Raw genomic sequence first — 26,523 nt, 5'->3', positions numbered from 1 at the left:
ATTATCCATTTATGACTCATGACAAACTTGTGAGGTAGTTGGGTGGGTTCAGAAATTTGGCCAAGGTCACACAGGGAGGAGGAGTAAATATTTGTTGAACGAACAAAAATATTTGATGAACACCAACTGTGTGCCAGGAACCATAGCCCTGCCCTCCAAGGTAATCTAATGGTGAGAAAATAGGGAGCAGACAAATGATCACACGAGACAAGGTAAGCCTTACAAGACGAACAGTTAGTTAAAGCGTCTCAAGGGAGAAAGAAATCACATTCAAACAGGAGGCTCAGGAAAAGCTTTTTTCAGGAGAGAAGCTAAGAATAATGAAGAGTTTCAGAGGTAGAAATAGCCCTTCCAGGCAGGGAATCATCAAAAAGAATAAAGGAAGAAGCCAGGGAATCTTGGTGTGGATTTAGGGAACAAAGAGTAGACCTTTTGTAATTTGGCCAGAGGTTGCCATACATGTCGGAGACCAGTAGGAAATGAAGGAGCAGGATAATTTGGGATCACACGGGACACACTGAGTACCAAGCAGAAGAGCTTATTCTTGCTTCTGTTGGGCAGCAGCAGAAGCTAATCAGAGCTGATTTTGGAAGATCACCAGAGTTTACAAAATGGTTTGAAGGGGAGTGAATGGAGGCCAGGAGGCCCCAGGAGGTGATGTGTGGCCCAAGGAGTAAGTCAGGAGAGCCCCCATGAGAGGCCCCACAGTGGGAGGAGAAAAGAGGTGAAGGCAAAACACATTAGGAAGGAAGGACTGATAGGGACTGGAAACCTAAAGAAAAATCAAAGAGAACCTGGTACTTAGTGATCAGGGCTCCAACTCCAAAAAGAGTGAAGGAGCTATGGTCCAAAGGACAGCTCTGCTGCCTATCCCCAACTTCAGGGCTGGGAGGACTTAACCCAGTTAGAGCCATGGTTCCACCAGACTATCTCTAGAAGCAAGAAGTGGGTGGTCGGAGTTTTCTTGCTTCCCAGCCCCCCAGTAAAAGCCCAAGTTCTCTGGATGCAGAAGAGATCTTTAATGCTTATTTATTTATTTATTTATTTTTTTGCTGTACGCGGGCCTCTCACTGCTGTGGCCTCTCCCACTGCGGAGCACAGGCTCGGGACGCGCAGGCCCAGTGGCCAGGGCTCACGAGCCCAGCCGCTCCGTGGCATGTGGGACCTTCCCGGACCGGGGCACGAACCCGCGTCCCCTGCATCGGCAGGCGGACTCTCAACCATTGCGCCACCAGGGAAGCCCTATTTTCCTTTTTAAAAAATTCCAGTAGAATCTGGAAAAAAAAAAAATCCATTCTGTATAAAAAGACAACAGCAGGACTAGATGGGATCATGACTGTCTCTCTGCAGCCACTGTTCACACATCCCACTTACCTCCCCTTCCCATAAAATCCTGGATACCCTCCCATCTTCCACTGCTGAGAACAGGAACTGGGAATTTCCTTTGCACTCTAGCCCAGTACAGCTAGGGCTCTAGTATTCCTAGCACATAGCACCTCCCTGCACCTGCCCAAGAGTATCTCAGGAAACAAAAAGGGAAGGAGGAAAGACAGAGGCAAGGGAAATCCATCGTTTTGGGTCCTTATGTTTACGGCTCTGGACATATGGCAGTTCCTTCATTAGAACAAGGTGTTCAGAGGAGCAGAAGGGTGACATCAAGCAGGTCTTGGTCCCCTGTGCCTGGCCCTATAGATGTTAACATTCTCATTCTCATCCCGCTTGGCCAGCTCCAGTTGGAAATGCTGGGGCAGGAGATGCTGAAAGAAGCTCTCTGTCCCGTGCTCGTCTCTCATCTTGGAAGCCAGATAGATGGTGCCATGGGGCCCGCACAAGTGTTGGAGGGTCCCCAGCAGCAGCGGGAAGGTGGGCTCCAGATACACGATATCAGCCCCCAGCACCAGGTCATAGTCTCCAGGGAAGACATGCTGGTCAATCCCCCAGGACAAGGCGCGGACCTGGGCCCGGCCTCCAGCCGGCACATTGGCCTGGACGTTGCCCTGGATCTGTTCTAGGACCAGGGGCAGGTCAGTGATGGTAACATCCCCCCCTGAGAGAGAGGAAGGAGGAGAAATGCAAGTCAGAGGGACCAACCAAGGGGTTTCGGCTCCTGCTTAGAAGGTGCAGGGACCTCAGGGCTTAGAGGATAATGTTTGGACAGCCCAAAGTCCACACTTTGAATTTGAGTTGCCCTAACCTCAACCTCATCCACAGCCATCTCATTACTCTACATTCTACGACATCAACATTCTCTCTAAGCTAATCTTCAACCTCTCTGCCCAACACACGACAATTAGATGTCAGCAGAAGCCTGGGCAGGACTAAGCTGGAGGTGGGCTGCACACCCACCCCTTACTGACACAAACCAGCCCTCATGGATCTGGAAAGCTTCCCAGAAGACATGACCTCAGCAAGCCTTAAAGGACAAGGAGGAGTTAGTCAAGTGGAGCTTCCCAAGCAGAGATCAGAGAGTACAAAGGCCTGGTTGGGAGAGAGCACACTGTATTCAAGGAAGGGTGGATCTCAGAGGATGTGGAAGGGAAGAGAAAAGTGTCAAAACATGAGAGTACAGAGGAAAATGATTATGACATGCTAAGGAGATTCAGCCTTGATCCTGAGAGCAATAGGTTTTAAGGGCAGAAGCAGAGAGTGACCATGATTAGATTAGGACTTCAGAAAGCTTCGTTCATGCAGTAAATATATTTACTGAGCATCTACTAAGTTCTGGGGGTACAGGCATGAGTAAAACAAAACCTTGGCCTTCCTTGAGCTCTGTTATAGAGGTAGAGACAAATGAGGTAATGCAAAACTATTTAATCACGATCATGGTGATTATTACAGAAAGAGAAAATACTCAGAATTCATTCGTTAATATTCATTATGTGCCTCTATGCCAGGTGCTGAGAATACAGCAGTGAACCAATCAGACAAAATCCCTCTGCTCCCGGGGCTTACAGTCTAGTGGCAAGAGACCTACAACAACAAACAAAATGAAACAAACAAAACACACTGTAAGTCAGATGGTAATAAATGCTATGCTGAAGCATTAAGCAGGGAAGGAGGATAAGAACTGCTTGAGGGACAGGGCAGGAATGTCATTTTAAATTGGGTAGTTAGGGAAAGCCTCATGGAGCAGATTATGGTTGAGTAAAGACCTGAAGGAAGTGACGGAGCAAACTCTGTGGGTCTCTCAGGTTAAGATGTACCAAATGAGGGACTAGCAAGTGTAAAGACCGTGAGGCAGGAGTGTGCCTGGCAAGTCTAAGGACCAGCAGGAAGGCCAGTAGCTGGAGCAGAGTAAGTGAGGGAAATAATAGTAGGGCCAGATTCTAGGCAGGGCAGCAATGTCTAGGAAATTGGTCAGATCCTGAATATATTTTGAAGGTACAGTCAAGAGGATTTGCTGACAGATTCGATATGAAACATTGGGAGCGGGAGGTTGAGGATGGCTCCAAGATATTTGGCCTGACCAACTAGAAGACTAGGTTGTCATTTATTTAGGTGAGGAAGGCTGCAGGGGGAACAGGTATGGACAGGAAAATCATGAATGCACTTCTGGGCACATTAGGCTTGAGATGTGCATCCGACAACCACAGGAAGATACCGAGCAGGTAGCTGATTATACAAACAAATCTGAAGATATAGGCGGGAGCGCCATAGAGTCATCAGCCCGGAAAGGGCATTTATTTTTATTTTTTAAATTAATTTATTTGATTTATTTTTGCTGTGTTGGGTCTTCGTTTCTGTGCGAGGGCTTTCCCTAGTTGTGGCGAGTGCGGGCCACTCTTCATCGCGGTGTGCGGGCCTCTCTTGTTGCGGAGCACAGGCTCCAGACACGCAGGCTCAGTAGTTGTGGCGCACGGGCTTAGTTGCTCCACAGCATGTGGGATTCTCCCAGACCAGGGCTCGAACCCATGTCCCCGCATTAGCAGGCAGATTCTCAACCACTGCGCCACCAGGGAAGCCCGGAAAGGGCATTTAAAGCCACGACGTGATGGAACTGCTTGGAAGTGAGTGTAGACAGAAAAGGAGAGGGGTCAGAGGACGGCTCCTGAACCCTGGTGCGCTCAGACTTTCAGTTGTGAAGAAGAACAGGAACCAACAAAGGAGAATGGAACAAATGCCAGTGAGGTGGGTAGAACCCAGAAGTGTGGTGCCCTGGAAGCCAAAGGAAGTGTCTTCCAAGGAGGAGGGAGAGACAAACACTGCCAAGTCCAGTAAGGTGGGCTCATAACTGACTCTTGTACTTAACAACATGGAGTCAGAAGTGAAGCTCACAGCCTTTCTGGAGCAACTGGAGTGGAGGGGGCAGGCTGGGTTGGGGAGGGGGGTAGAATCTAGAATGGAATTGAGGAAACAATAGGAAGAGAGGAATGACAATGAGCATTAACTCTTTTGAGTTTTGTCATAAAGCAGAGCAGAGAAATGGAGTGGGAACTGGAGGGATGTGTAGGATCAAGAGTTTTCTCTGATAGGAGACATTACAGCCTATTTATGTGCATAATACACACAAACACACATATGGAATGATCCAGAGAGAAGGGAAAACGGATAATGCAGGAGAGGTGGTGGAGCAGGGTGTTTGCAGGAACAATGTCTTTAGGTAGATGAGAAGGTTTGGGGTCTCATGACACACACTTGACCTTAACTAGGAGCACAGCACGTCTGCCATGGTAACAGGAGAGAAGGCAGTGCAGACACAGCTGGGGAAGAGATGCTGTGATAAGAACATGGTGGATATCTGCTATGAGAAAACAGAAGCGATCAGAAGAGCTAGGAAACAAAGCCATCAGCTGAGGAGACATTTGGAAGTTTGAAGGGCAAAAAGATAAGAAACAAGATGTTTAGGAGAGCAGAAGAGTCAGTGGGTGAGGGCGGCTAAGAGGCTAGCTGGGCAGCGCTTAAGGACGCACCTGAGGCTAGTGACAACAAATTTAAAATGAAACCAGGGACCTCCCTGGCGGTCCAGTGGTTAGGACTCTGTGCTTCCACTGCAGGGGTCACGGGTGGGGGAACTAAGATCTTCCATGCTGCGAGGAGCAGCCAAAATAAATAAATAAAATAAAACCAGTCAACACAGTTGTATATTATACTAGGAGGGCCTGGGGGTGGGAGCGTCCAGGAGGCTTTCCCTTGGTAGTGATGTTTGAGCTGAGCGCTGAAGAAGGCATATGCATTAACCAGGTGGTACAAGGGTTCCAGACATAGAGTGCACCCAGTGTGAAGGCTCCAAGGAAGGGGACATCGAGATAGGCTTGAGGAACTGATAGGAGGGCACTAGGTAGCACAAGGAGTACAAGAGGGAGAGGGAGAGGCAGAGAAAGAGGCTAGAGGGAGACGCAGGGCCTTGGAGGCCATGCCAAAGGGGTTAGTTCTATCCTGAAAGCAGCAAGAAGCCATTGAAAGATGGGGAAGAGATGCCGAAAGATCACTCTGCCAGTCGGGTGGAATGGGCAGAGGTCTAGGTGTGGGCAAGGGGTAGAAGCAGGAAGACCATTTTGACTAATTGTAGCCTTCTAGACAAGTGATGGTGACAAGGACTGGGGAGTCATCAGTGTGGATGGAAAAACAGGAGATTCAAGAGATTTTTAGGAGATAAATCCATCGGACTTGGATAATGGAGTTGGGGGCGAGAAAAAGGGACGTGTCAATTGTGGGTCTAGATGTCCCACTGGGTGGATGGTAATTTGATTCACTGAGATGGGGAAGGCTGAGGGAGAAACAGGTTTGGTGGCGGAAGAGCACAAGATCTAGTTTGGGCAAGCCAAACTTCCCCATAGGGAAGCTCGAAGACACTTGTGAAAATCCAGGGAAAAGATGGCAGTGGCCTGAGCTAGAGATGAAGGGAAGAGGAATAGAGAACTCGGGAAGTATTAAGTTCATATGACCCAAAGGACTCACTGATTGCCAGGATGAGAGGGGAGAGGGCAACAGGTGAGAATGACACCCAGATTTCCGACTTGGCAGCAGAATAGGGAGCAAAAGAAGGAGAAGCCAGTCTGGGAGCAAGTGAAAGATGTTTCCATCCATATTACACCCATTTTTCTCCCATTTTAGCATATCTGCCCACTTCTCATCCACCCATTCCTTCATGGAAAGCTGCTGTTGACACTCCCTCGGTTCTTTCTGAGCCTGCTATGTTCATATTCCTCATCTGACAGAGCTTCTCCCTGATGGGCTCCCAGAGAGTCAAGGGAGACACGGCCAGAGCATGTCCACTGGCTCTGCACATACCTTGCCATAGTTCTCATCCAGTAACATCTTCCCCCATCTTCACCACTAGACCATAAACTCCTTGGGGAGAGGAAATCTATCTTACTCATTGTTGTATCCCAATACCTAGCATGATTCTTGGCACATAGGGGACTCCAAATACATGTTGGCTGGATGAATAGAAGAAAGAATGCCTGCCTCTGGGAAGACTTCCCTGAATGTGTTTCGTGTTATGTCCCTATGAACAAGGACATGTTCATTTGCATTCCTAGGGAGATGACATCATAAGTGTTTTTAAAGGAACGTTTTCGGTGTGAAGTTTTGCCTGCCCATCAGATTATAAACTAAGGAACCGTTTCCTTTGTAGTTTTTGCTTCTTGACAAAAATGGAGCAAAATTTTCCTTACCTTTTCCTTTCCCAAGTCTGCAGTGCCTAATTCCTACCCCACTTCCCACAAAACACACCCTAACCCTCAGAAACTCATAAGCTTGTTCCTCCCAAGCAATGAAATCCTAAAGAATCAAAAATATATTCACAATGAAGTCATAAAGTACTCCTGAGGTTTAATACCTGCAAATTGCTCCCCCTACAGGATACACCCATATATGCATTTTGACAGAAGACCATATATAAAGCAAAGGAGATTTTTCCTTGTAAATATCCATGAAATCACAAAGAGCAAAAAGGTAGGAAAAACTCCTTCTACTAAGGCCTGCCCGATTTTTATTCCTTGCCCCCAAATTAACCACCTTGGGTGCTCTGACAGCCAATCAGCGCTGTCTGGCACACAGGAGCAAGTAGGGGCACACACACGAAAAAAGTTAGAAAGAAGGGACTAGGCTGGTTCCAAACCATTCCCCTCTCCCAAGAATACAGGAAGTGACAACTTCTCCACATCCTCGTCCTCCCCCCCACCCCCTCCCACCGCAAAGCTCACGCACCCTGCAGCGCTGCCAAGATACCCACGATGCCCGTCCCAGCGCCCAGTTCGATCACTTTCTTGCCTCGGAAATCCACATTCTGACTCTCGAAATAGTTGCACAGGCTTAGAGCCTATGGGAGAAAAGAGAGAAAAGATAAGACTGCAGCGGGGATTGGCTCCATATGGGAAAGCGAGAGTCCGGGGTCTGACCTTCCGCGGACCCTAGCCCAGGGCCGCTCACTCCTCACCGCGTCCCACACGTGCGCTGCCACCCCGAGGCGGGACCCGAAGTTCTCCGTGATGCTCAGCACGTGACCACAGAAGTAGAACCGGCTTTTCTCCGAGTAGGAGTCAGCGAAGAGTCTGACCTCCCGTGGGAACACGGATTCGGGCTCTGATTCAGGATCTGGGCGGGGATCCGCCATCTGGCCGCGAGAGTGCCGGGTCGCCGGCCAGCGCTCGGATCCCGGATCTGAAGCGGCGTGGGGGTTGAGGACCGCGGGCCGTCTCGGCTGCCCAGTGGCACCGAGCCCCGCCTCCCCGAGTTTGCCCTCCTTCCTCCAGTTTCACTTCCTGGAGATGGAATGAGGAGCTGCTTCCCTAGCTCCGGTCCCCAGCGCACACACGATGGGACTCACGCCGGACCACGGGGGTCAGACCCGGTCGACTGCTCGGAGAGCGGGAGAAGGGGAGAGGAGGGAGGATTAACTCACCGTAGGAAGCGGGGTCCCTGGACCCCTCTCACCTGCGGGGTGCACGGGGCCTGCAACCGGGGTGGTAACCCAGACCAAACAGAAGCAGGCTAAGGAAAGAGGCTGGGTGCGGGTCTGGCCTTGCCAGCCCAGTTAAAGACCAGCGGCCCGGAGGCGCCCTCCCGCGCGGCCCCTCTGCGTTCCTCCCTGCCCAGCCCATTAGAATTCACTCCTGGAGCTTTAAGGGGTGGGCTCTGCTCACTACGTGCCTTCGTGCGTCATTCTCGTGCGCCCTGAGCCTCGGTCGTGGTCCACGTGGGTTCGGTGGGTAAACCCGGGCTGGGGATCATGGCGGGAACCGAGACTGGGGACGCTGCAGCAGGAGCCGAGGCCCCTCAGCCTCAGAAGCGCTACTATCGGCAGCGGGCTCACTCCAACCCCATGGCGGACCATACGCTGCGCTAGTGAGTGAGCAGGGCAGGGGCGAGCGGGGGAGGGAGAGTAGGGCAGAATTCTCAGAGTAGCCGGGAAAAGCGATTGTGCTGCGACGGTTGGAGGGTTTAGGGTAGGCTCGGGAGGATCAGCTGGGTGACGTCAGTTTGCGGAGGGTGGGTCTGGGAGATTGGGCAGAGGGCGGAGTTGGCGGGTTGGGAGGGGGCGTGGCGTTCTGGCCGAAGGCTGGGTAGGGTTGCAAGTCTGGGAAGAGAAAGAAATTGTTACCGAGACTAGAGTAATGGAGGCCGAATGTCGTTTCCATCTTTCAGTTTCATCTGTGGGATTTAAAAAAAGACAAACTTGGGGGGAGGGATTAATTGGGAGATTAGGATTGACATATGCACTACTATATATATAAAGTAGGTAACTAATAAGAACCTACTGTATAGCACAGGGAACTCTACTCAATACTCCGTAATGACCTATATGGGGAAAGAATCTAAAAAAGAGTGGATATATGTATATGTATAACTGATTCACTTTGCTGTACAGCAGAAGCTTACACAACATTGTAAATCAACTATACTTCAATAAAAATTAATTTTAAAAGTAGACAAACTTATACACAATTCTGCCCACACCTTACTCCATCCTCTTCCCGCAGAGAACTTCAACAAAGCAAAGTCCCTATGCCTTAGGAAGCCAGTCTCTGGGACAAGGGGAACTTGAGCCTCAGAAAGGAGAGCCGCCCAGCCAGAGTCACATCAACCCTGGAAATGGAGACAGGCAGATCAGCAATAATGGGCCACTTGATAGGCCTATGATTCACACTGGGAGGTTAAGGGTGGTTTCCATTGTGCTTCCTAGAGGCCAAAGGGCCTGCTCTGACAGAATTTTTGAGAAACCCTCCTCTCATCCATCTCCCACCCTCACCCATCCACCCACACACACAGTACTGCTTCTGCAATGGTATGACCAACCTTCTCATGTTTCTCACGTCTTCTCTCCAATAGCCCTGTGAAGCCAGAGGACATGGATTGGTCTGAGCTATACCCAGAGTTCTTTGCTCCACTGACTCAAAATCAGAGCCACGATGACCCAAAAGATAAGAAAGAAAAGAGAGCTGAAGCCCAAGTGGAGTTTGCAGACATAGGCTGTGGCTATGGCGGCCTGTTAGGTAACACTCTGGCCCTTTCTCTGGAGCAAGGAGAGGCAACGCCTAGGTTCTGCCAACTCAGCAGGTTTGGGGCGGGGGCATAGTTGGCCTTTCCCCTTCGGACCAGACATTGGTGCTGTGACATCAGTGTGGAGAACCTCCACTTTCCCTCCACTCTGGGTCTGTGGCCTTTGCCCTGGAGAAGGGAGGGGGCTGCCTCAAAGCCTCTTAGAAATTGGGTTGTCTTGTCTGGCCCTGCCCCTGGCCCCAGTCCCTACGTGAGCCATTTCACCTGCCAGGTGCCGGGTCAGTGAGCTGGTCAGCACAAGCGTCAGAGATTAGTCGCTGTGGCCAGTGATCCTGAACTGTCTTTCTTAGGGATTCCACCACCACCCCTCCCCCTCCCCCCTTCCTCACCAGAACTCATTCCTTCTCCATGCTCATATTTTCTAATTTCTCTTGTGTTGTCTGTATTGTCCCAGCCATACATGCTGGACCGACTTCTCTGTTTTTAGATCTTCCATAGAAATAACAGCATGACAGAGAGGAAGCTCATGGTACTTGGTGGCAGAAAACCATGGTTCAAGTTCTGATTCTACCTCTTCTTGGCTCTGTGACTTTGGGCGTTTCTGACCCTCAGTTTTCTCATCTTTGCAATTTACCACAGAATGTAATGAGGATTAAATGAGACATGTGTGAAAACACTGTGAAGACTTTAAAGCACATGCAAAGATACATGTATTCCCAGGCCCTCCCACTTCCAGTCCTGGTGACTTTTTTTGGGTCTCCCCCAGCCCACTCCTCCAGCACAGAGCCATCCATACAGGTAGCTCTCTTGTCATTATTGATTTTGGTAATTGCAGATTGAGGCTTCCTTTCCTGTGTTGACTCCTTTGAATATCCTGCAAGTATGAGGTTGATGATTCCATTCCTATTTCTGTGACCAGTGGAACTGTCACCGCTGTTCCCAGACACGCTGATTCTGGGTCTGGAGATCCGGGTGAAAGTCTCAGATTATGTGCAAGACCGGATTCGGGCCCTACGAGCGGCTCCTGGAGGTGGTTTCCAGAACATCGCCTGTCTCCGTAGCAATGCCATGAAACACCTTCCTAACTTCTTCCGCAAGGGCCAGGTGGGGAGGGGCACCCATGGGTTAGGCTGGTAAGCAGGTGGGGCATGGAGGCCAGGCTCTCACAATCCTGTTGGTGCACGTCTGTCTCACAGCTGACAAAGATGTTCTTCCTCTTCCCTGACCCACATTTCAAGCGGACAAAGCACAAGTGGCGAATCATCAGTCCCACGCTGCTGGCAGAATATGCCTACGTGCTGAGGGTCGGGGTGAGTCGAGAGTGGGAGGGAGGATGGGGTCAGGGACCTAATAAGGGACCTTCCACTAAGAATTCAGTGGGGGTGCATTTAGGACTCACCACCACCCCCGTGATCCTGCTGCTCAGTTGCCTGCAGCCCCCCATCTAGGGTGACTTTGCCTGTGCAGGGGCTGGTATATACCATAACTGATGTGCTGGAGCTACATGACTGGATGTGCACCCATTTTGAAGGGCACCCCCTGTTTGAGCGCGTGCCTCTGGAGGAGCTGGTAAGTAGGGGGCCTAAGGGAAATTGCAAAGATTTCTGGAAAGGTCCTTTCCAGAGTGGTTCTGTATGCTTTGAACCTAGCTTAATGCCAGGAGGATGGGATGGGTGTCTGGGGACCAGGGCAAGGACTTATTGAACCCTTCCTTCTCCCAGAGTGAAGATCCCATTGTGGGACATCTGGGCACCTCGACCGAGGAGGGAAAGAAAGTTCTACGCAATGGAGGAAAGAATTTCCCAGCTATCTTCCGAAGAATACAGGATCCCACCCTCTAGGCAGTGACCCCCAATCCTACCCTTCCTGATCACTGACTTTGCCTTTGCTGACTTTGCCTTAGTTGGACCCCATCTTCCAGGGACTGGAAAGAAGACTGGGCCCTTGGACCTTCCGAGCTGAGCCTGCTAGGGCTGAGCGGCAACAGTCTCTCAAAGAAGTTGAGGAGCTGCCCAGGGCAGAACCCTGGAGTTCATGACCACCCCTGACTCCTCTCACCTTCTTACCCTTCCAGTGGCAGCAGAAAGCAAAAGCAGCTGACTGGGAAGGTCAAAAGACCTTGGACCAGAAGGGATCTTTGGAAGGGAGTGGAATCTTGCTCTCCCTTAGCAGTCCCTTCTCCTGGGATTTCTCCTTCTCAGCTGGAGTGAAGAACGCAGTTCTCCACTGTCCATCTAAACTGCCTTCTAAGCTCAAATCACCTGCCCACTCGTGTTTATTTTGCAGTTCAGGGGGTAACGTGTATGTGTGCACATCCCATGCTGCTGTGTCTCAGGAAAGGCTAGAGTGTGTATCACTCCTGTCCTCTCCCTGCCTAAGACTTGACCTGGGGAATCTGTGTTCCGTTTATTGTTGCTGTCTCTGGAGATTCTGGGAGGGTGTGGTGGTGGAGACCCTCTCCTTCTTCATGTTGACCTTTGCTTTGATCCCAGAACTTCAGAGCTGACTTGCTGACACAGAGCCTGCCAGGGCCGGGGGCGCGGGAGTGAGGAGCAGAGGTGAACTGGGGAGGATTCTGAGGCTAAAAGTGGAAAGGGGCTGCTGACTAGAAAGCCCCACAAAGGGGACTGAGTCAGCTGGAGATTCAGAGCACTCGCTTAGCCCTTGCTCTGTCCAGGAGCCCAGATAAATCTCTCAACTTTTCTAATTTGCAAAAAGTTCCTTCATTTGTGCTCCTCAAGCACCAAATTACCATGGCTGGAAGGACAGGGCTTGTTGACGGAAGAGACCAAGCCCCCTTCCCAAGGAATAAAGATGAAGGCTCCTGGAACCATCTTAACCCATTAACCCACCTGCTATCTGCCCAGTGTCAGGAACAGGGGGAGGGGGAGATGTAGTAATGCAGGAAAATTGTGCTCACATACCAAAAAGGTGCATCCCGATGAGCCTGGAATCTGAGGACAGCTACAGCTGTGCCTCTTCCCTGCTTCCCTTCCCGGAGGAGCTGGAGGATGGGGAATTCCTGAGGATGGGCCCCAGTGGGCCTGAGGAAGTGATGGGAATACCAGGGACCCAGCCTGTATCTTGGTCACCTAAGCCTCACCAAATAGCCTTTCCGAGGAAGAGATCTTTAGGCTGCAGGACTAGGGCACCAGCCCAGGAGGAGAAGCCTCCCCTCCCAAGATGGTCATTGCAACATGAGGTCCACGGGAGCCTCTGTGGCAGCTCCGGCCCCGCCTACTGTTCCTGGGTGCTAATCCCCAGCACAGGCCACTCAGGAGAGGGGATTGGCTGAGGAGCTTGAAGAGGGGGCGTCGCCACTATCGCGCCCAAGAGTTAAATAGGGGCTGGGGCAAGACGCTCCGGAGAAGCACTCTTTCCCGGGTTCCCCAGCCAGACCATGACCCAGACCCTCAAGCTCGCTTCCAGAGTGTTCCATCGCGTCCGCTGCCCTCCTGAGCTGGGCGCCTCACTGGGCTCCAGAGGCTCGGACTCAGCGCCCCGGGGCTTGGCGGACATCCCAGGCCCCTCCACGCCGGGCTTCCTTGCTGAACTTTTCTGCAAGGGGGGACTGTCACGGCTACACGAGCTTCAGGTAGAGGGCACCGTTCTCGGGACTGAAAGCTGGGGAGGTTGGCTTTAACAACACCCTAGTGCAGAACGTAGGAGGGAGGACCAGTGAGAACAGATGCCCATGAATTATGGAAAAGACAAGTTGGGACTGGGGTCGGTGGTTCGCCAGGGGCGGAGTCTGTCCCAACACCCAGCAGAGGAGTGCGTTCAGAAAGCGCCTTCTCGCTGTGCAGAATTCTGGAGACTCGGTAGATCCAGGACAAGTGCGCGGGAGGCACGTTTGGCTTAAAGTTAGTGCGCTCCTGTACATTCAGTGGAGGCTCGTCCTGAGATGGACAGCCCACGTGAGGAACCTTTAGGGGTTTCTCCGCCCAGGTGACCAAGGAGAGATCCAGAATGTGAGCTTTGCACCAAGTCCTTCCTCCCCGCCCGCGCCCCCCGCCCGCCAGCCCCCCGTTTTGCCAATCACACTCAAACTTCCTAGGGCTGGGAAGTGAGGGAAAGAGGAGGAGGGGTTTGCAGCACCAGAACCTTACACTGCTTGAGAGCAGAAGCTCCCTCTTTCTAACCCCAAACGACGCCCTTGGCGTTGGCACGAGCCGAGGTGGCAGTTGCCGGCCCGGGTCTCCAGTGTCCGCTGCTCCTGTACTCCCAGGTGCAGGGCGCCGCGCGCTTTGGGCCGGTGTGGTTGGCCAGCTTCGGGACGGTGCGCACTGTGTACGTGGCGACCCCTACACTCGTCGAGCAGCTGCTACGACAGGAGGGACCCTGGCCCGAACGCTGCAGCTTCTCACCCTGGGCGGAGCACCGTCGCCGCCGCCAGCGGGCTTGCGGACTGCTCACCGCGTGAGTCCTCTGGCTCCAAAGCCCCGACGCCCAGCTGCGTTCCTCTTTTGTGGCCGGTCTGGAGGCAGTCTGGGGATGTGGAGGGAGGTCGGTCGTTTCCCCCAACCTTCTGGCAAATCGAGGTTTCCACCCCAGTCTGTTTCGCCCAAGCTCAGGTAGAGCCCGGCTCTCGCCTCGCTTTCCGCTCCTTTTCTTTTGAAGCCAGAATCCTGGGAACTCACGGAAGGGGCTGAGGCACCAGGATCTAGATGTAAAGTAAGATTCTGTGACTCAGCTTACCCAGGAACCCAGGCCCCTCCAGGGCAGGAAATGAGTAACGAGGAGGAGGGGAGGAGGGTGGATGGAAAGCGGGTGCAGGCAGGGGCAGGTTTCTGTACCCCAAGGGAACAGACGCAGTCTCCCTCCTGGCCACCCCAGCCCAACACGCTCCTTCTCAAGCGCAGCCAGCCCCGTCGGGCCGCCTCTACACACCACCGTCTGCCTTGATGCGCCCCTTCTCCGCACCCCCGCAGGGAAGGCGAAGAATGGCAGAGGCTCCGCAGCCTCCTGGCCCCGCTCCTCCTCCGGCCTCAGGCGGCCGCCCGCTATGCCGGGACCCTGCACGACGTGGTCGGTGACCTTGTGAGGCGACTGCGGCGCCAGCGGGGACTGGGCGCTGGGCCGCCCGCCCTGGTTCGAGACGTGGCAGGAGAGTTTTACAAGTTTGGACTAGAAGGTGAGTCCCTAGACAGGGGCAAGCGTAGGAGGCACCCGGTCCGGGTCTCCCGGTGCCCTGACAGCGCCCCCTCCCGGCCAGGCATCGCTGCGGTGCTGCTGGGTTCCCGCCTCGGCTGCCTGGAGGCCGAAGTGCCGCCAGACACAGAGACCTTCATCCGCGCGGTGAGATCGGTGTTTGTGTCCACACTGTTGACCATGGCGATGCCCGGTTGGCTGCACCGCCTCGTGCCCGGACCCTGGGGCCGCCTCTGCCGAGACTGGGACCAGATGTTTGCATTTGGTAAAGCACAGAAATGAAGTAGGAGTGGGGGAGCATAGAGCTGTTCAGCGGTAGTGAGGCGTCCCTGTCCCCTGTGCCCGCAGCCCAGCAGCACGTGGAGCGGCGAGAGGCCGAAGTAGCCATGAGGAGCCAGGGAAAGTCTGAGGGGGACACGGGATTTGGGGCGCACCTGACCTACTTCCTGTTCCGGGAAGAGTTGCCTGCCCCGTCCATCCTAGGGAATGTGACAGAGCTGCTGCTAGCTGGAGTGGACACGGTGAGGTCCTCCCTCCATGTTGGGAGTCCCACTTCCGCAGCTTAACCTCCTCAATCTCAGGGGCCATTTTCCTGCTGCAGGGGATCCATTATGGTCCTCCAGGCCAGCTTGGCTTAGCACCTCCTGGGTTCCAGACTGCCTCAGATTCTGCCCCCTATGCTGGGTCCCTACTCTCAACCCCTCTGACGCTCTCACCTGTCCCCTCAGGTGTCCAACACGCTCTCCTGGGCTCTGTATGAACTCTCTCGGCACCCCGAAGTCCAGACGGCACTCCGTTCTGAGATCACAGCTGCCCTGGGCCCCGGCTCCAGTGCCCACCCCTCAGCCACTGCTCTGTCGCAAATGCCCCTGCTGAAGGCTGTGATCAAGGAAGTGCTAAGGTGAGGGGGCAGAAGAGGAGAGCCAGAGAAGATGCTGGGGAAGGGCTGGGGAAGCAGCTAGCGGATGGGAGCAGGGAGAGAGATCAGAGGAAAATGGTACTTTACGCCTGGCCAAGAATGGGTTTGGAAGTTGGGGGGGTGGGCATGAGAGGGAGGCTATAGCCCCCAGCTTCATCTTGTTGTCTCCCTTTTGTGCCCTGCAATCCAGACTGTACCCTGTGGTACCTGGAAATTCCCGTGTCCCAGACAAAGACATTTGTGTGGGTGAATATATTATCCCCAAAAATGTGAGTAGAGCCTATGGGCCCCTTTTGCTAAGCCATCCCTCACTACCTTGGGACTGTTCCTGTTCTCAAATACTCCCAATAAGCCCTTCAAACCCTCTTCTTGGCCTCAATGCCTCTCTAGGATATAATGGGGCAGTAGAGAAAAGTAGCCCCAGAAAACTTCCACATCACAACCAACCAGAGCCTGCCTTCGTCCCAGTCCAGAGATCCTGTTCTCTACTTCCCTCCTGGCGTTCCTGGGCCCAGATTGACAAGTTTGTGTTCCTCCCTCACCAGACGCTGGTCACTCTGTGTCACTATGCCACTTCAAGGGATCCCGCCCAGTTCCCAGAGCCAAATTCTTTTCGTCCAGCTCGCTGGCTAGGGGATGGCCCAGCCTCCCACCCATTTGCCTCTCTCCCCTTTGGCTTTGGCAAGCGCAGCTGCATGGGGAGACGCCTGGCAGAGCTTGAGCTGCAAATGGCTTTGGCCCAGGTGAGTGATCTAGATCTTCTACCTTCCCCAGACTGGAGCTCTAAAGCCATGAGCTCTTCTCCTGATAGGCATAGGAAAATATATAAGACTTGGGAGACCTAATCCTCTGAAATATGTCAGTCCCATCATAGGCCTGGAGGGTGAGTGAGGGTATTTGGACTATCTTTTTCCCTACCACAATCTCTTACCATCATTAACTAAGACATCCCCTACCCGCCACAGGTGCCATTCCAACACTGACCATCCTAACACTAATAATGCCCATTACCAATCAAGCCCACCATTGTCGACCCCTCCCATGGTGATAGCCTTCCTCCTCCCTTTCCAGATCTTGATCCACTTTGAGGTGCAGCCTGAGCCAGGTGCTGCCCCAGTCAGACCCATGACCCAGACTGTCCTGGTGCCTGAGAGGAGCATCAACCTACAGTTTGTGGACAGATAGTCCCGTGGAAGCACACTGTCATCATCACTGTTTCTCCCATCATAGGGGCTTATCAGGCACAAGGCCAAGATACGTGTATTCCCCTGTGGCCTATCTGACCAAACTGCTTAGAAAGACCATAGCAAAGTGCTTGAAGCAGCCCTGATCAAGGTGTGAAATATGCACTTGGCCTGACCCAGCAAGCCCTGAGAAAACCATGGTCCATTTGCCTGCTTAGCCCTTCTGGTCAAATCATATGCATCCTTCAAGGGCCAACTCTGATTTTAACTAGTAATGCTGGGTGGCCTGAGGAAGAATTCGACCACTGGCCTTTTGGGGCTTCACAGTATTCACTCTTGCTGCTGGCTAAGCACTTATCACGGCATGAGCTAAGTAATTGTGCATCTGGTCTGCACCTGGTTGATCCTCTCTCCTTGCATGTGAGCTCTTTGAGAGGAAGGATGAGGTCTTATTCTGTCTTTATACACCCTGCCAGGGCCTATCCCTGACTGGTTGACACCATATCGATTCTCAGATTGTATTTGGGCAATGTGGCAGAAGGGATAAGCAGCTTACCAGGCTCTGTCTACCCTGCTCCTTCCTCATCTTGCCCCTAGGAAGGTGAGTCTATCCTCACCTGGTGTATGATTTTTACAAAACTCTCCTTGGCTCTCTGGTCACTATTAGGTTTGGCTTGTCCCACCATTTAGGTCACAGGCAGAGATATCTTTGGACCTGTCCCTGCCCAAGCCTTCCTTTTATCTATTGAAGTTTTTAAATATTCAGTTTTTAAATTAAAAAAAAAAATTGAATGTTCCATCCTTGACTTTTGACTGACTTATTTTCCACTCTCATTTCCTATAAGACCTGGAGGCCAGACCATCATACAAATCCTCCACTTTGGTTTCTTGGGTCCTGGGAGTGACCCCATAACAGTGGGAGGTCTAGACACCTGGGAGAATGGTTTGCATCACAAACCCAGACACATTTCTTTTCTTTTCTTAATTAATGAAGATACTTTTAGTAATTACGGCCGTCATAGATTGAGGCAGTGATTTAAATTACAGAACTGTGGTCTAGGTAATTTAGCAATTTTCTTTAATTTTTTATTATCTTAACTTAATCTTAAAGACTAACCACAGAACTTACTATTCACTTGTCATTCTACATTTAATTATCTCCAAAATATAGAGATCATTGAGGACAAGATTTTATAAAAATTTGGGGGACTATCACAGGTACATGAAGAGAACTAATTATTAAATTATTCTTTATGTTTGGTCAGTTTTGCCAGACACATTTCTATCTGTAGTGGGAACAGCCAAGTCTGGCTCCCTGTAAGAGATGAAGGGGATGGTGGTGAAAAGTAGCTTCGAGGGTTAGGCTGTTAAAAGGGTGGATAGGGACTTGCTGAGATGGCCAGAGACGGCTGACTCTTTGGTAGAAGAGTGCTTTTGGAACCTGGAGTGCCAGGACCAAAGGACACCCTAGCATGGACACTCTGTCCTCTCTGGAGAAGTTGCTCCAAGACAACTTCCTTCAGAGAAAGACAGGGATACAGACAGAGAAGTGAAGTCAGACAGAGAAGATGAAAGCCAAGTGTGGAGGTGGCCAGGAGGCCTAGGGCACCGAGGCAGGAGAAGAGGGGTGGGCAGCAGGAGCCTCTGTTTCCCTGAGTCAGCATTATCTGGCCCCCCAGAGGCTGGGCTCCGTTCTCCCCTTGTGATGTATATAGATTAACTGATCTTCCATCCAAATACATCTCTCAGCACATTCCCTGCAGCTCCTTCTGTAGCCTAGCTTACCCTCCCCGTGTCAGGACTTGTTCCCCTTCCTCCTGCTCCCCTCCATTCCAATTAGCAGATGGAGACAGAGATTTCAATTCACACTTCCCCCTCCTCTCACCACCTCAGCCCCTGCCCTAGACATGGCTCCCTGACTGCAGAAACTCCGTCAGCCACTGGCCTTCTGGGAGGTATCTATTTATGTAAGACCTACAGAGGGGCAGGGTATACCCAAGGCCCTGTGCAGAGACCAAGGTTTGTGTGCTCTTATTGCCCCTCCTCTCAGCTCCTTCTCTACTGGGTTCTCAGTCTCCACTCCCATTCCCTACCACTAAGCTCAACTTGAACCTAAGTGACCCGATTTTTAGCAGTTTTGAGCTTGGAGGGGAAGTAACGCCCAGCTTCCTCTCAGACTCTTTCCCCTGGAATCACTGGGGAAGATTTTGCACACCCACACTCCTCATGGGAAAATAGGATGGCTCACTTGAGGAGGGCAGCAGTTCTTATGACCCCTCTCCTGGACAAGAATCTCTTAAAGGTGGAAAAAGGAAAGGAGAGAGGACCCTACAGATCGCTGTTCCCAACTTCCATACCGAGACCTCCAATGGTCCTGAAGGGGAGGGGAACATACTGTCTCACCGGGCCTCGTTTTAGGACGCAGGGTGGAAACAGAGGCAGTGTGTTTGTGTGTAAGCGTGCCTACGCTCTTGGGCATGTCTGAGCCTCCATGTGCGGCCATTGTAGGGGACAGCCCAGGCTTGGCACAAGCCTCAACTGTGTCATAACTACCTAAGCCCTGTCTGCCAGGATAAGAACTAAGAGTCACTTGGATTTACTGTCTCCCTTTTGGTCTCCACCAGCTATTCTGTGAAAGGCAAGTCAGTGAAGTCTGGCCCTTCTGTCTCCCCAGGTGGGGAATGTGGAAGGTTATCTCTCTGGGAAACGATTTCCCACTGGAAAAATAGGAGGCTCAGCCTCAGTCCTCTCTCCACTTTGACCCCCTCCAAGGTTGGAGGTGATGCACTTCAACACTTCCAGGTAATTCAAACCCAAGTACAGCTTTGGTTCCTATACTCCCAGGCGAGTCTGGGTGCCAGCACCGTGGACAGCGACCAAGACCCCTTTTGGAGAGGGATGGAGAAGACCATTTCCTGGGCAAGGATATGTGACCTTTAATAGAGAAGCACTGTCCCCAAAACATCTCCAGGGAGAAGGCAGAGCAGAATCTTCCCTGAGAGAAGGACCAATAATAGGAAAGGCCTCTGGATCCGACTTAAGCAATGTTATGAAGTAATTATTTTAATTGCTGATGGATAGTTCACGTAAAAGACATCATTCATATAATACACAGCCCCAAGGCCTCGAGAGAAAGGGACCAGGCTTTAGGCTGACAATTAACCAGTCCTTCCCAAACCTTTTCTCTATAAACAACAGCCCTCTATGCTGCTGCCTCCAAGCACATCTTCCAGTTAATATCACTAGCTGGGACACAGCAGGATCAGACCTGTGACCCCGAATTGCCATAGCAGTAGCTTAAACTGGGGTTGGAGACTCATAACTCTAGGAAGTTCTGTCTGTCTTACTCCAAACGAGCCCAAATTCACTGCATACCACTTCTCTGGGTGAGCACATTACCTGGTAGGGATTACTAGAACCCACAAGATCCCCAGAACTAGAAGGATTGCTCCAGCCTTTCCCATTCCCCAGTGTTTAGGGGGGCTGGAGGAGCTCTCATTCTTGCAAATAACCACTATCCTTCACATGTGCAGTGTGTATTTCCCCTCGTATTCTCCATATCCATTATAACATTTAACACAAATTTCCAAGGCTCTGTGCAACTCCAGATGAAAAACATTTTGGAATTTGTTAACCAGCTATTATTTGAAATAAATGGACCATCAACTAGTCTAGAGATCTTTTTATGCCATCACTGATTTTCTTTGCAATGGCATTCAACCTATCCCTCATTTATCCTCAGTCCAACCTTATGAGGTAGACAGGAAAACCACGGTGGAGAGACTTTTTTCTGAATCACACGACACGCAGGTGTCAGGTCCACCCCTTAGATACTTCTGAGCACCGCCACCTGGCAGCCAATGTGAATTACTCACCACCAAGTGGGAGTTACACCTCCAACTCAGAATCCACGGCTGCATTTGGGATTTGCAGCCTCTGCAGAGAAAACTGCCCACACCTCGCAACCCTCCAGAAAAGCCCCAGATGAGAAAGGAGTCTCCACGTGCATATAAATGATTCTTTATGCCCTCCCCCCATGCAATGGGGGGGTGGAGCAGGGGGAAGTACCCCCACCCTCATGCAGGGAATGGGAGGTCAATGTACACTAGTCTTATTGCCAGCTGCCCTGTGGCCATGGGGTGGGGATTGGGGGGGGGGTCTACAGCCCCTTTCTTCTCACATTGGACCCCCTTCACCAAGTCACCATAGTGGAGCTGGGGGGCTGGAGGCCCTAGGAGCTGAGGTAAGGACGGTTCTCTAGGGAAGAAAAGATGCTCTCCCCACTTGCCCACTGGCTGCCGCAATATGAGTGTGGGGAGCTGTCACTGGGGGCTGGAATGTCATCCAGGCACCTCTACCCAGTGGGCAGTAGAGGCCAGACAATGTCTCCAGCTTGAGGCTGCCCACAGAGATCCTCAGTGGTGGGGCAGTGTGCCCCAAACACCTTGTCCAGGTGGTACCTCCAGCAGCCATGACAGCTTATCTCTGGCTGATGCATTGTTTCAAGATCCCCACTCCTGGAGTTTAGTTCAGACTGTGGTGACCCTCATGACAACCTCGCGGCCGGAATGGGAACTGGAACGGGGATCTGGTGGCCGCAGCTGTCCAAGTAGGTGCAGGATTGTGTAACCACAGCGCTGAGGCAAGAGCGTCCGCATGCGCTGGGCGGCCAGGGGGCGGCCGGTGGCCCCAGTGGGGGGGCCCGTCCGTGAGGTCCTGGGGCCCGGCTTCCCTGCCGTCCCTCCCCCTGCATCTCCTCCTATGTCCTTGGTCTTGTCGTAATTCAGGACCTTCCACTGCTGGTTTACTGCCTGCCAGCGCTTGAAGATACGGTAGACAGAGGAGCCTTCATGGACGATGAGGCCTGAGCAAGAGGATAAGAAATCCAGGGTCAACTGCTGCCCAGACCTAGGCCAGAGGTACTTAAGCAAGCATTTCTCCAGGGGGAGGAGACAGGATTTGCAAAGGGCCTGGAGAAGCAGGTAAGGGAGATAGCCCTAAAGGCCCCCAATGGTAGAAAATGTGGCCATGAAACTGAGGGAGTGGGCAGGGAAAATTAAGTGTGTGAGTTGGAGGAAGATGCTGAGCAGGTGAGAGAGAGAGAGGCATCCTCACCTATGCAGACGACATCCATGAAGCCGTACATGCCGTAGCAGATCTGAAAAAGCAGATCTTGCCGTTGCCACTTGGCTGAAGGGCTGAGTGAGGACCAGATGAGCCAGGAGATGCTGGCGACAAGGAAGAGTGAGCCCAAAACTATGGCTGCAATCTGGACCTTCTCAATGACCGTCAGGGAGATGGCCTGCCACTGTGTGGGAGAAAAGGCTCCAAAAAGTCACAGAAAGAGACAGAGGGCCAGATTAGGGTGGCCCTGAATAGAAGGATGCACCAGGAGCCTTCCTGAAACCCTTCAGGCAGGATTAACAATCTGCTTCTCTGTGCCTTGATCACATCTAGAAGGTGGCATCTCTCACATTGAGACCATTTTCTGTCTTATTTTAGAAAGGCATGATCAGGCAGGTGCTCTGAAGCCAGACCATCTAGGTTTGAATTCCAAATCCTTACTCCATTACTTACTGGCTGAGTAACATAACTATTAGGATTATTATGAAGATTAAAAGAGTTAATACACACCAAGAACTTGACCCATAGAAAACTCTACATGTTTGCTACCAGCAGTAGCAGCAGCACTACCATCTTTTCCTCTTTTGTTATCCCAGGGCCTGGAACACAGGTGGCGCCCAATAAATGTCTTTGTGAGTAAATGAAGGAAGGGAGGATTTACAGACAGATACTAAATTATGGCAATGGTAGGGAGGGTGACTTCGAAAGCAAGAGTAAATGGATAAATAGGCTCCCTGGAGGGTCCTTGATTCTAATTGCTGAAAGGCCCTTGCCCCAGTCTCAGAGTTCTCCCCTTGCACCTCACCTGCAAGGGATTCTTGGTGCTGATCGCCAGGACCTGGTACTTGAAGTAGCAGAGCTCACAGCTCCAGGAGCCCCGCTCGCTGATCCAGCGGATGAGGCAGGGCTGGTGCGTGCAGCGCACGGAGCCGTCGCAGCGGCAGGGGCTCAGGAGCTCCCCCTGGAGGAAGAGTGAGGAGGGTTCCTGTCAGCTATCGCCACCCGACCCCAGTCCTCTCCACTACAGGAGAGGAAAACCTCCTCTCCAGGTCAGTCTCCCACCTTAAAAAAAAAAAAAAAAAAAAAATCAGGCTTTTCACCCAAAACAGGGCAAGAAGCTAAGGCTGCAGCCTAAAAGAAAAAAATTAGAGCTCAAGGTAAACTTCCCTGGCCCAATAGAAGAGACATGGAAAGGGACTGGGGGGGCGGGGGAGGGTTGGCCGGTGAATACTGGGTCTTCCCTGTTTCTAGAGTTTGAGGAGGGTGCTCTTTAAGGGTTCCCAAATGGAAGGCTACCACTTAGGATCTGGAGAGACAGGAGGGCAGGGTCAGAGCTTCTGAGCCATGCCTTCCTAACCCACTCCCCATCACTGTAAAGTATTTCACAGATGTGGTGCAGACTGGGATAGGTTACAGTCCTCAGTTTCCACGTATCAAAAAGGGGGAAATCCTAAGGGTGTGAGCGGAGGGTGTTCCCCTTTAATCAAAGAGTAATTTCTCACGACATAGAGACCCCCCCCATACTATCCCGGGACAACTTTGTCCATAACATTTAAACAGAGGATATTCTTCGGAATGAGAAGGAAAGTTGTGGAATGGGAAGTGAAGAAAAGTGCCCCACGTAGAGAACTATCGAGGAAGGCAAGGGCACCGGCTGGACCCCTCCCTTCAAGAAGCATTCTCCTCTCTGCCCACCTCCCAGAGGATAGGCCCTCTCAGCCTACAGAGACCCTGGGGTGAGAGAAGTGGGCGAGAAAGGGTGTCTCGGTTAAGGGGAGAGATTTTGAGCCCTCCCAGGAGAAAGCCCCACCCCTTCCTGGGGACCCCTGATCCCCCTCCACGCCAAATCTGCGCTCCCGGAGTCTCCAGCCAAGCCCCCCAACCTCACTCCATTTCCACCCCGGGCGCTGGGTCCCGCCCAGCTTCCTCAGGCCCCGCCCCCTGTTCCCGGTCTCCCCGGGCGCCCCAGGTGCGCGCCCCACCCCTCCCTGCGCCGCCGGATGCCCGGGCCTTACCTGCTCCGGGCCCTGGAAGCAGATTCGGCACTGGGGGGTTCGGAGCCCGCTGTCCAGGCTGCTGCTGAGCGACAGGGCGTCCAGCGCGCCCGGGGGCGGCGGCGGCGGCGCGGGCGGCGGCGGGGGTCCGGCCCGCGGCTCCTTGTCGCCGGCCAGGCCCCGGACCCTCGGCTGGGACCCGTAGTACTCCTCTTCGTCTCCGTCGCCGTCCCGGGTCGAGCAGCCGGCGAAGGGCGCCCAGCCGCAGCCGCCTCCCCCGCCCCCCCGGGGCTGCGGCTCGGCCCGGGGCCGCCCCCCGCCCGTCAGCACCAGCAGCTTCAGCTCGTTCAGGAACATGCGGAGCCGAGACTTGAGCATCGTCCGGGCGCCGGGGGACGGGGGGCGGCGTGCAAGGGGGACTCTCGGGCGGCTGGGGGAAGGGAGAGGACAAGGCCGGGAAGGGGGCGCGCGCTGGAGAGCCGAGCCCGGCCGGGGTCTTCGGGGCCTGCGAGAGCCGTTCACTGCTGCCACAGCCGGGGTTGCGGGGCTTGCGGGGCCGAGAGGGCTGGCGGCCCGGGGGCGGCGGGGCGGGCAGCCATGGCCGGGGCAGTGGGCGGGGAGGGGGGCTCAGGGTGTCGCGCCCCGCGGGTCCGGGTCCGGAGCGGGCCGGGCTCCCGGGGTTACGCGCCCCGGTCCTCCTGCGGCGGGGCCGCCCCCCATCGCCGTCCTCCTGGCCTCAGTCCCGCCCCGGCTCGCGGCTCCGGCTCGGCCCGTGCGCTCGGCGGTGGCAAATGGCGGCTCCTTCCGGCGGCGGCGGCGGCGGAGACCCCCCCGGAGCGGCGGGCGGGCGGGGCGGGAGCCGGGGAGCCGGTGAGGGATGGAGGGAGGGGCGGGGCGGGGAAGGGGAGAGGAGGAGAAGTGGCCGCGGCTGCGCATCCCCGCCCTGCCCGGCACGAGCAGGTGTCCCCAGAGGCGGGGGCGAGTGTGCGAGCCCGGGGGAGGGTGGAGGGAGGGGAGTGGCCAAGGAAAGGGGTGTGCGCTAGGGTAGAATAGGTGTGTGAATGGGTGTGTGTGTGTTGGGGGGGGTGAGCGGGTGAGGATGGAAGGTGAGTGGTCAAAGACGCAGGTGCACCAGGGAGGGAGAGGCTTGTGCAAAATGGGAGTGTGCAAAGAAAGCAAGCTATGCAACTGTCAGAGGTGAGTGAGCAAGCAATAAACACTTTTACACAAAAGACTGAAAAGTGTGCACAGTGTGTGACTATGGAAAAGAGATGAGTGTGTAAGGGATCGAATTGGATTGTAAGAGAAACAGAAGTGTGTAATTGTAATGTGTGAGGGAGGTGAGTGAGCAAGGGAGACTGGAGTGCTAAAGGGATGAGTGTCTTTCCTGGTATTCTCCTGACCCACCACCACTGCAACTGAAGTGAACAATACGTAACACACACACATGCTTAGCTCTTTGCTTTTATGGGGGTCTTGCCCCTGAGAACCAGTTGTACCCCCTCATCACATTATTTCTGCCTTACACTTACATCCTCCCTCTCCTCTCCTTTTCAGTGCTTAGAGAAAATGAATTCCAGGGGAGCTCACTGTATCAAACACAATGGAAAAAACTAATTAGTAAAAGTAATTAACAGGAGAAGGGAGGGTATGTAATCAGGGACAGACTGTCAAACTAAGGATCCTCAACAGAAAGTGATTAAGGAGAGTAACGCTCTTATGAAGCATTCCAATATTTTGGATGGTGGATGAGTGAATCAGAAAAAGGGGCTGGAACCCAAGTCAACATAGAGGATGACTTCTATTTTAAAAACAGTGAGTGGAGGGTGAGGCTAAAGTGGACCCTGCTGGTGTGGGATGGAAGTTTGACACACTCAGAGACACTTAGCCTTCCAGAAGGTTTACAAACCAACCAATCCTAGCAAAATAGCCAATGAAACATACCCCTCACAAGCCCCTTAGCCAGTTAGGACCTTGAGATTTTTCTTACTAGTGTCCTAGTTGCCTTTGCCAGCAAGGGCCCAGAACTACAACCAGCAGAAGGCAAAGAGAGGGAATCTATACTGACATGTCTTCCATTTTGCCCTGGAGCATGGTTTATATTAATCTCAAGCCTGAACTCTTACATCCTCAGGCAGATGGTTAAGGAGAATAGAAGTTAGGGCACAAGGAGAGCAAATAGAGTAATAGAATGGTTTCAGATTTTAGACAGTTTATCATAAATGAGACACTGATTCCTTCCTTCCCTTATTCCCATTCCCCCAAAGGGTTGGGAGATAAAGAAGTTGGAGCCGGTAAGACAAGGGAAGTCAGAGAAACTTGCCTGTTGTCTACCTAGATGTCTGTAAACAGAGGTTATTTGGGAAAAGTCTGTTCTGAGGAGGGGCAAGGGCTAAGAAAGCTTGCAACAGGGGAAAAAAGGGAAACACAATGACCCCATATAAGGAGTCACAAGGTTTTGCAGAAGGGCACAGTCATTTTCATGCAGCGTGGTGGTAACTTCCTTGCACATGCTCACTCCTATATCTATCCATCTATATGTGCTGTATATAGTATCATACACACATATATACACATACACACATATGTCATAGCATCTTACTGCAGAAAAGAACCTTAAAGGTCAAGTATTCCTGTTTCCAGCTCATCAATAACTTCTCTGCCAGAAGGTATCGGGTCTCTGCCTTAACACTCCCAGGAAGAGGTG

At 52.7% G+C, this 26,523-nt stretch overlaps 4 protein-coding genes across 10 annotated transcripts; 2 read left to right on the top strand and 2 right to left on the bottom strand.

Annotated features, from left to right (window-relative positions):
- Positions 1 to 1,655: 1,655 nt before the first annotated feature.
- On the bottom strand, positions 1,656 to 8,227 carry EEF1AKMT3 (EEF1A lysine methyltransferase 3). 2 transcript variants are annotated; one of them, XM_089920942.1, is made up of 4 exons: positions 8,095 to 8,227; positions 7,382 to 7,800; positions 7,153 to 7,264; positions 1,656 to 2,047 (listed from the first exon to the last, which is right to left on the bottom strand). In XM_089920942.1, exons 2-4 carry the CDS (start codon positions 7,556 to 7,558, stop codon positions 1,656 to 1,658), a joined length of 681 nt encoding a protein of 226 aa, XP_089777068.1. In that variant the 5' UTR covers positions 7,559 to 7,800; positions 8,095 to 8,227. The 2 variants fall into 2 exon arrangements, with proteins under 2 accessions (XP_089777068.1, XP_030618893.1); XM_030763033.2 differs by having other exon boundaries at positions 7,382 to 8,227.
- METTL1 (methyltransferase 1, tRNA methylguanosine) lies at positions 7,978 to 11,701 on the top strand. Of its 2 annotated transcripts, XM_022571682.3 has the most exons (6): positions 7,978 to 8,289; positions 9,274 to 9,437; positions 10,364 to 10,548; positions 10,641 to 10,754; positions 10,912 to 11,013; positions 11,166 to 11,701. In XM_022571682.3, exons 1-6 carry the CDS (start codon positions 8,174 to 8,176, stop codon positions 11,283 to 11,285), a joined length of 801 nt encoding a protein of 266 aa, XP_022427390.1. In that variant the 5' UTR covers positions 7,978 to 8,173; the 3' UTR covers positions 11,286 to 11,701. The 2 variants fall into 2 exon arrangements, with proteins under 2 accessions (XP_022427390.1, XP_089777067.1); XM_089920941.1 differs by lacking the exon at positions 11,166 to 11,701 and having other exon boundaries at positions 10,837 to 10,957.
- A 261-nt stretch (positions 11,702 to 11,962) lies between these two features.
- Positions 11,963 to 20,763, top strand: CYP27B1 (cytochrome P450 family 27 subfamily B member 1). 5 transcript variants are annotated; one of them, XM_030763032.2, is made up of 9 exons: positions 11,963 to 13,039; positions 13,673 to 13,863; positions 14,376 to 14,578; positions 14,660 to 14,860; positions 14,944 to 15,116; positions 15,324 to 15,496; positions 15,705 to 15,783; positions 16,060 to 16,257; positions 16,586 to 18,859. In XM_030763032.2, exons 1-9 carry the CDS (start codon positions 12,845 to 12,847, stop codon positions 16,697 to 16,699), a joined length of 1,527 nt encoding a protein of 508 aa, XP_030618892.2. In that variant the 5' UTR covers positions 11,963 to 12,844; the 3' UTR covers positions 16,700 to 18,859. The 5 variants fall into 5 exon arrangements, with proteins under 5 accessions (XP_030618892.2, XP_089777054.1, XP_089777056.1 ...); XM_089920928.1 differs by lacking the exon at positions 16,586 to 18,859 and adding an exon at positions 19,373 to 20,763 and having other exon boundaries at positions 15,705 to 16,257; XM_089920930.1 differs by lacking the exon at positions 16,060 to 16,257.
- MARCHF9 (membrane associated ring-CH-type finger 9) lies at positions 18,908 to 24,727 on the bottom strand. The gene is made up of 4 exons (XM_022571684.2): positions 23,838 to 24,727; positions 22,628 to 22,783; positions 21,814 to 22,006; positions 18,908 to 21,562 (listed from the first exon to the last, which is right to left on the bottom strand). Exons 1-4 carry the CDS (start codon positions 24,192 to 24,194, stop codon positions 21,228 to 21,230), a joined length of 1,041 nt encoding a protein of 346 aa, XP_022427392.1. The 5' UTR covers positions 24,195 to 24,727; the 3' UTR covers positions 18,908 to 21,227.
- Positions 24,728 to 26,523: the final 1,796 nt, after the last annotated feature.

The sequence above is a fragment of the Delphinapterus leucas genome, chromosome 11, assembly GCF_059928025.1.
Source record: "Delphinapterus leucas isolate spDelLeu-1000000601 "Yukka" chromosome 11, BTC_Dleu_Yukka2, whole genome shotgun sequence".
NCBI classification, from domain to species: Eukaryota; Metazoa; Chordata; class Mammalia; order Artiodactyla; family Monodontidae; genus Delphinapterus; species Delphinapterus leucas.
The sequence above is the reverse complement of the archived record's forward strand: the minus strand, read 5'-3'. Positions and strand labels throughout refer to the sequence as shown.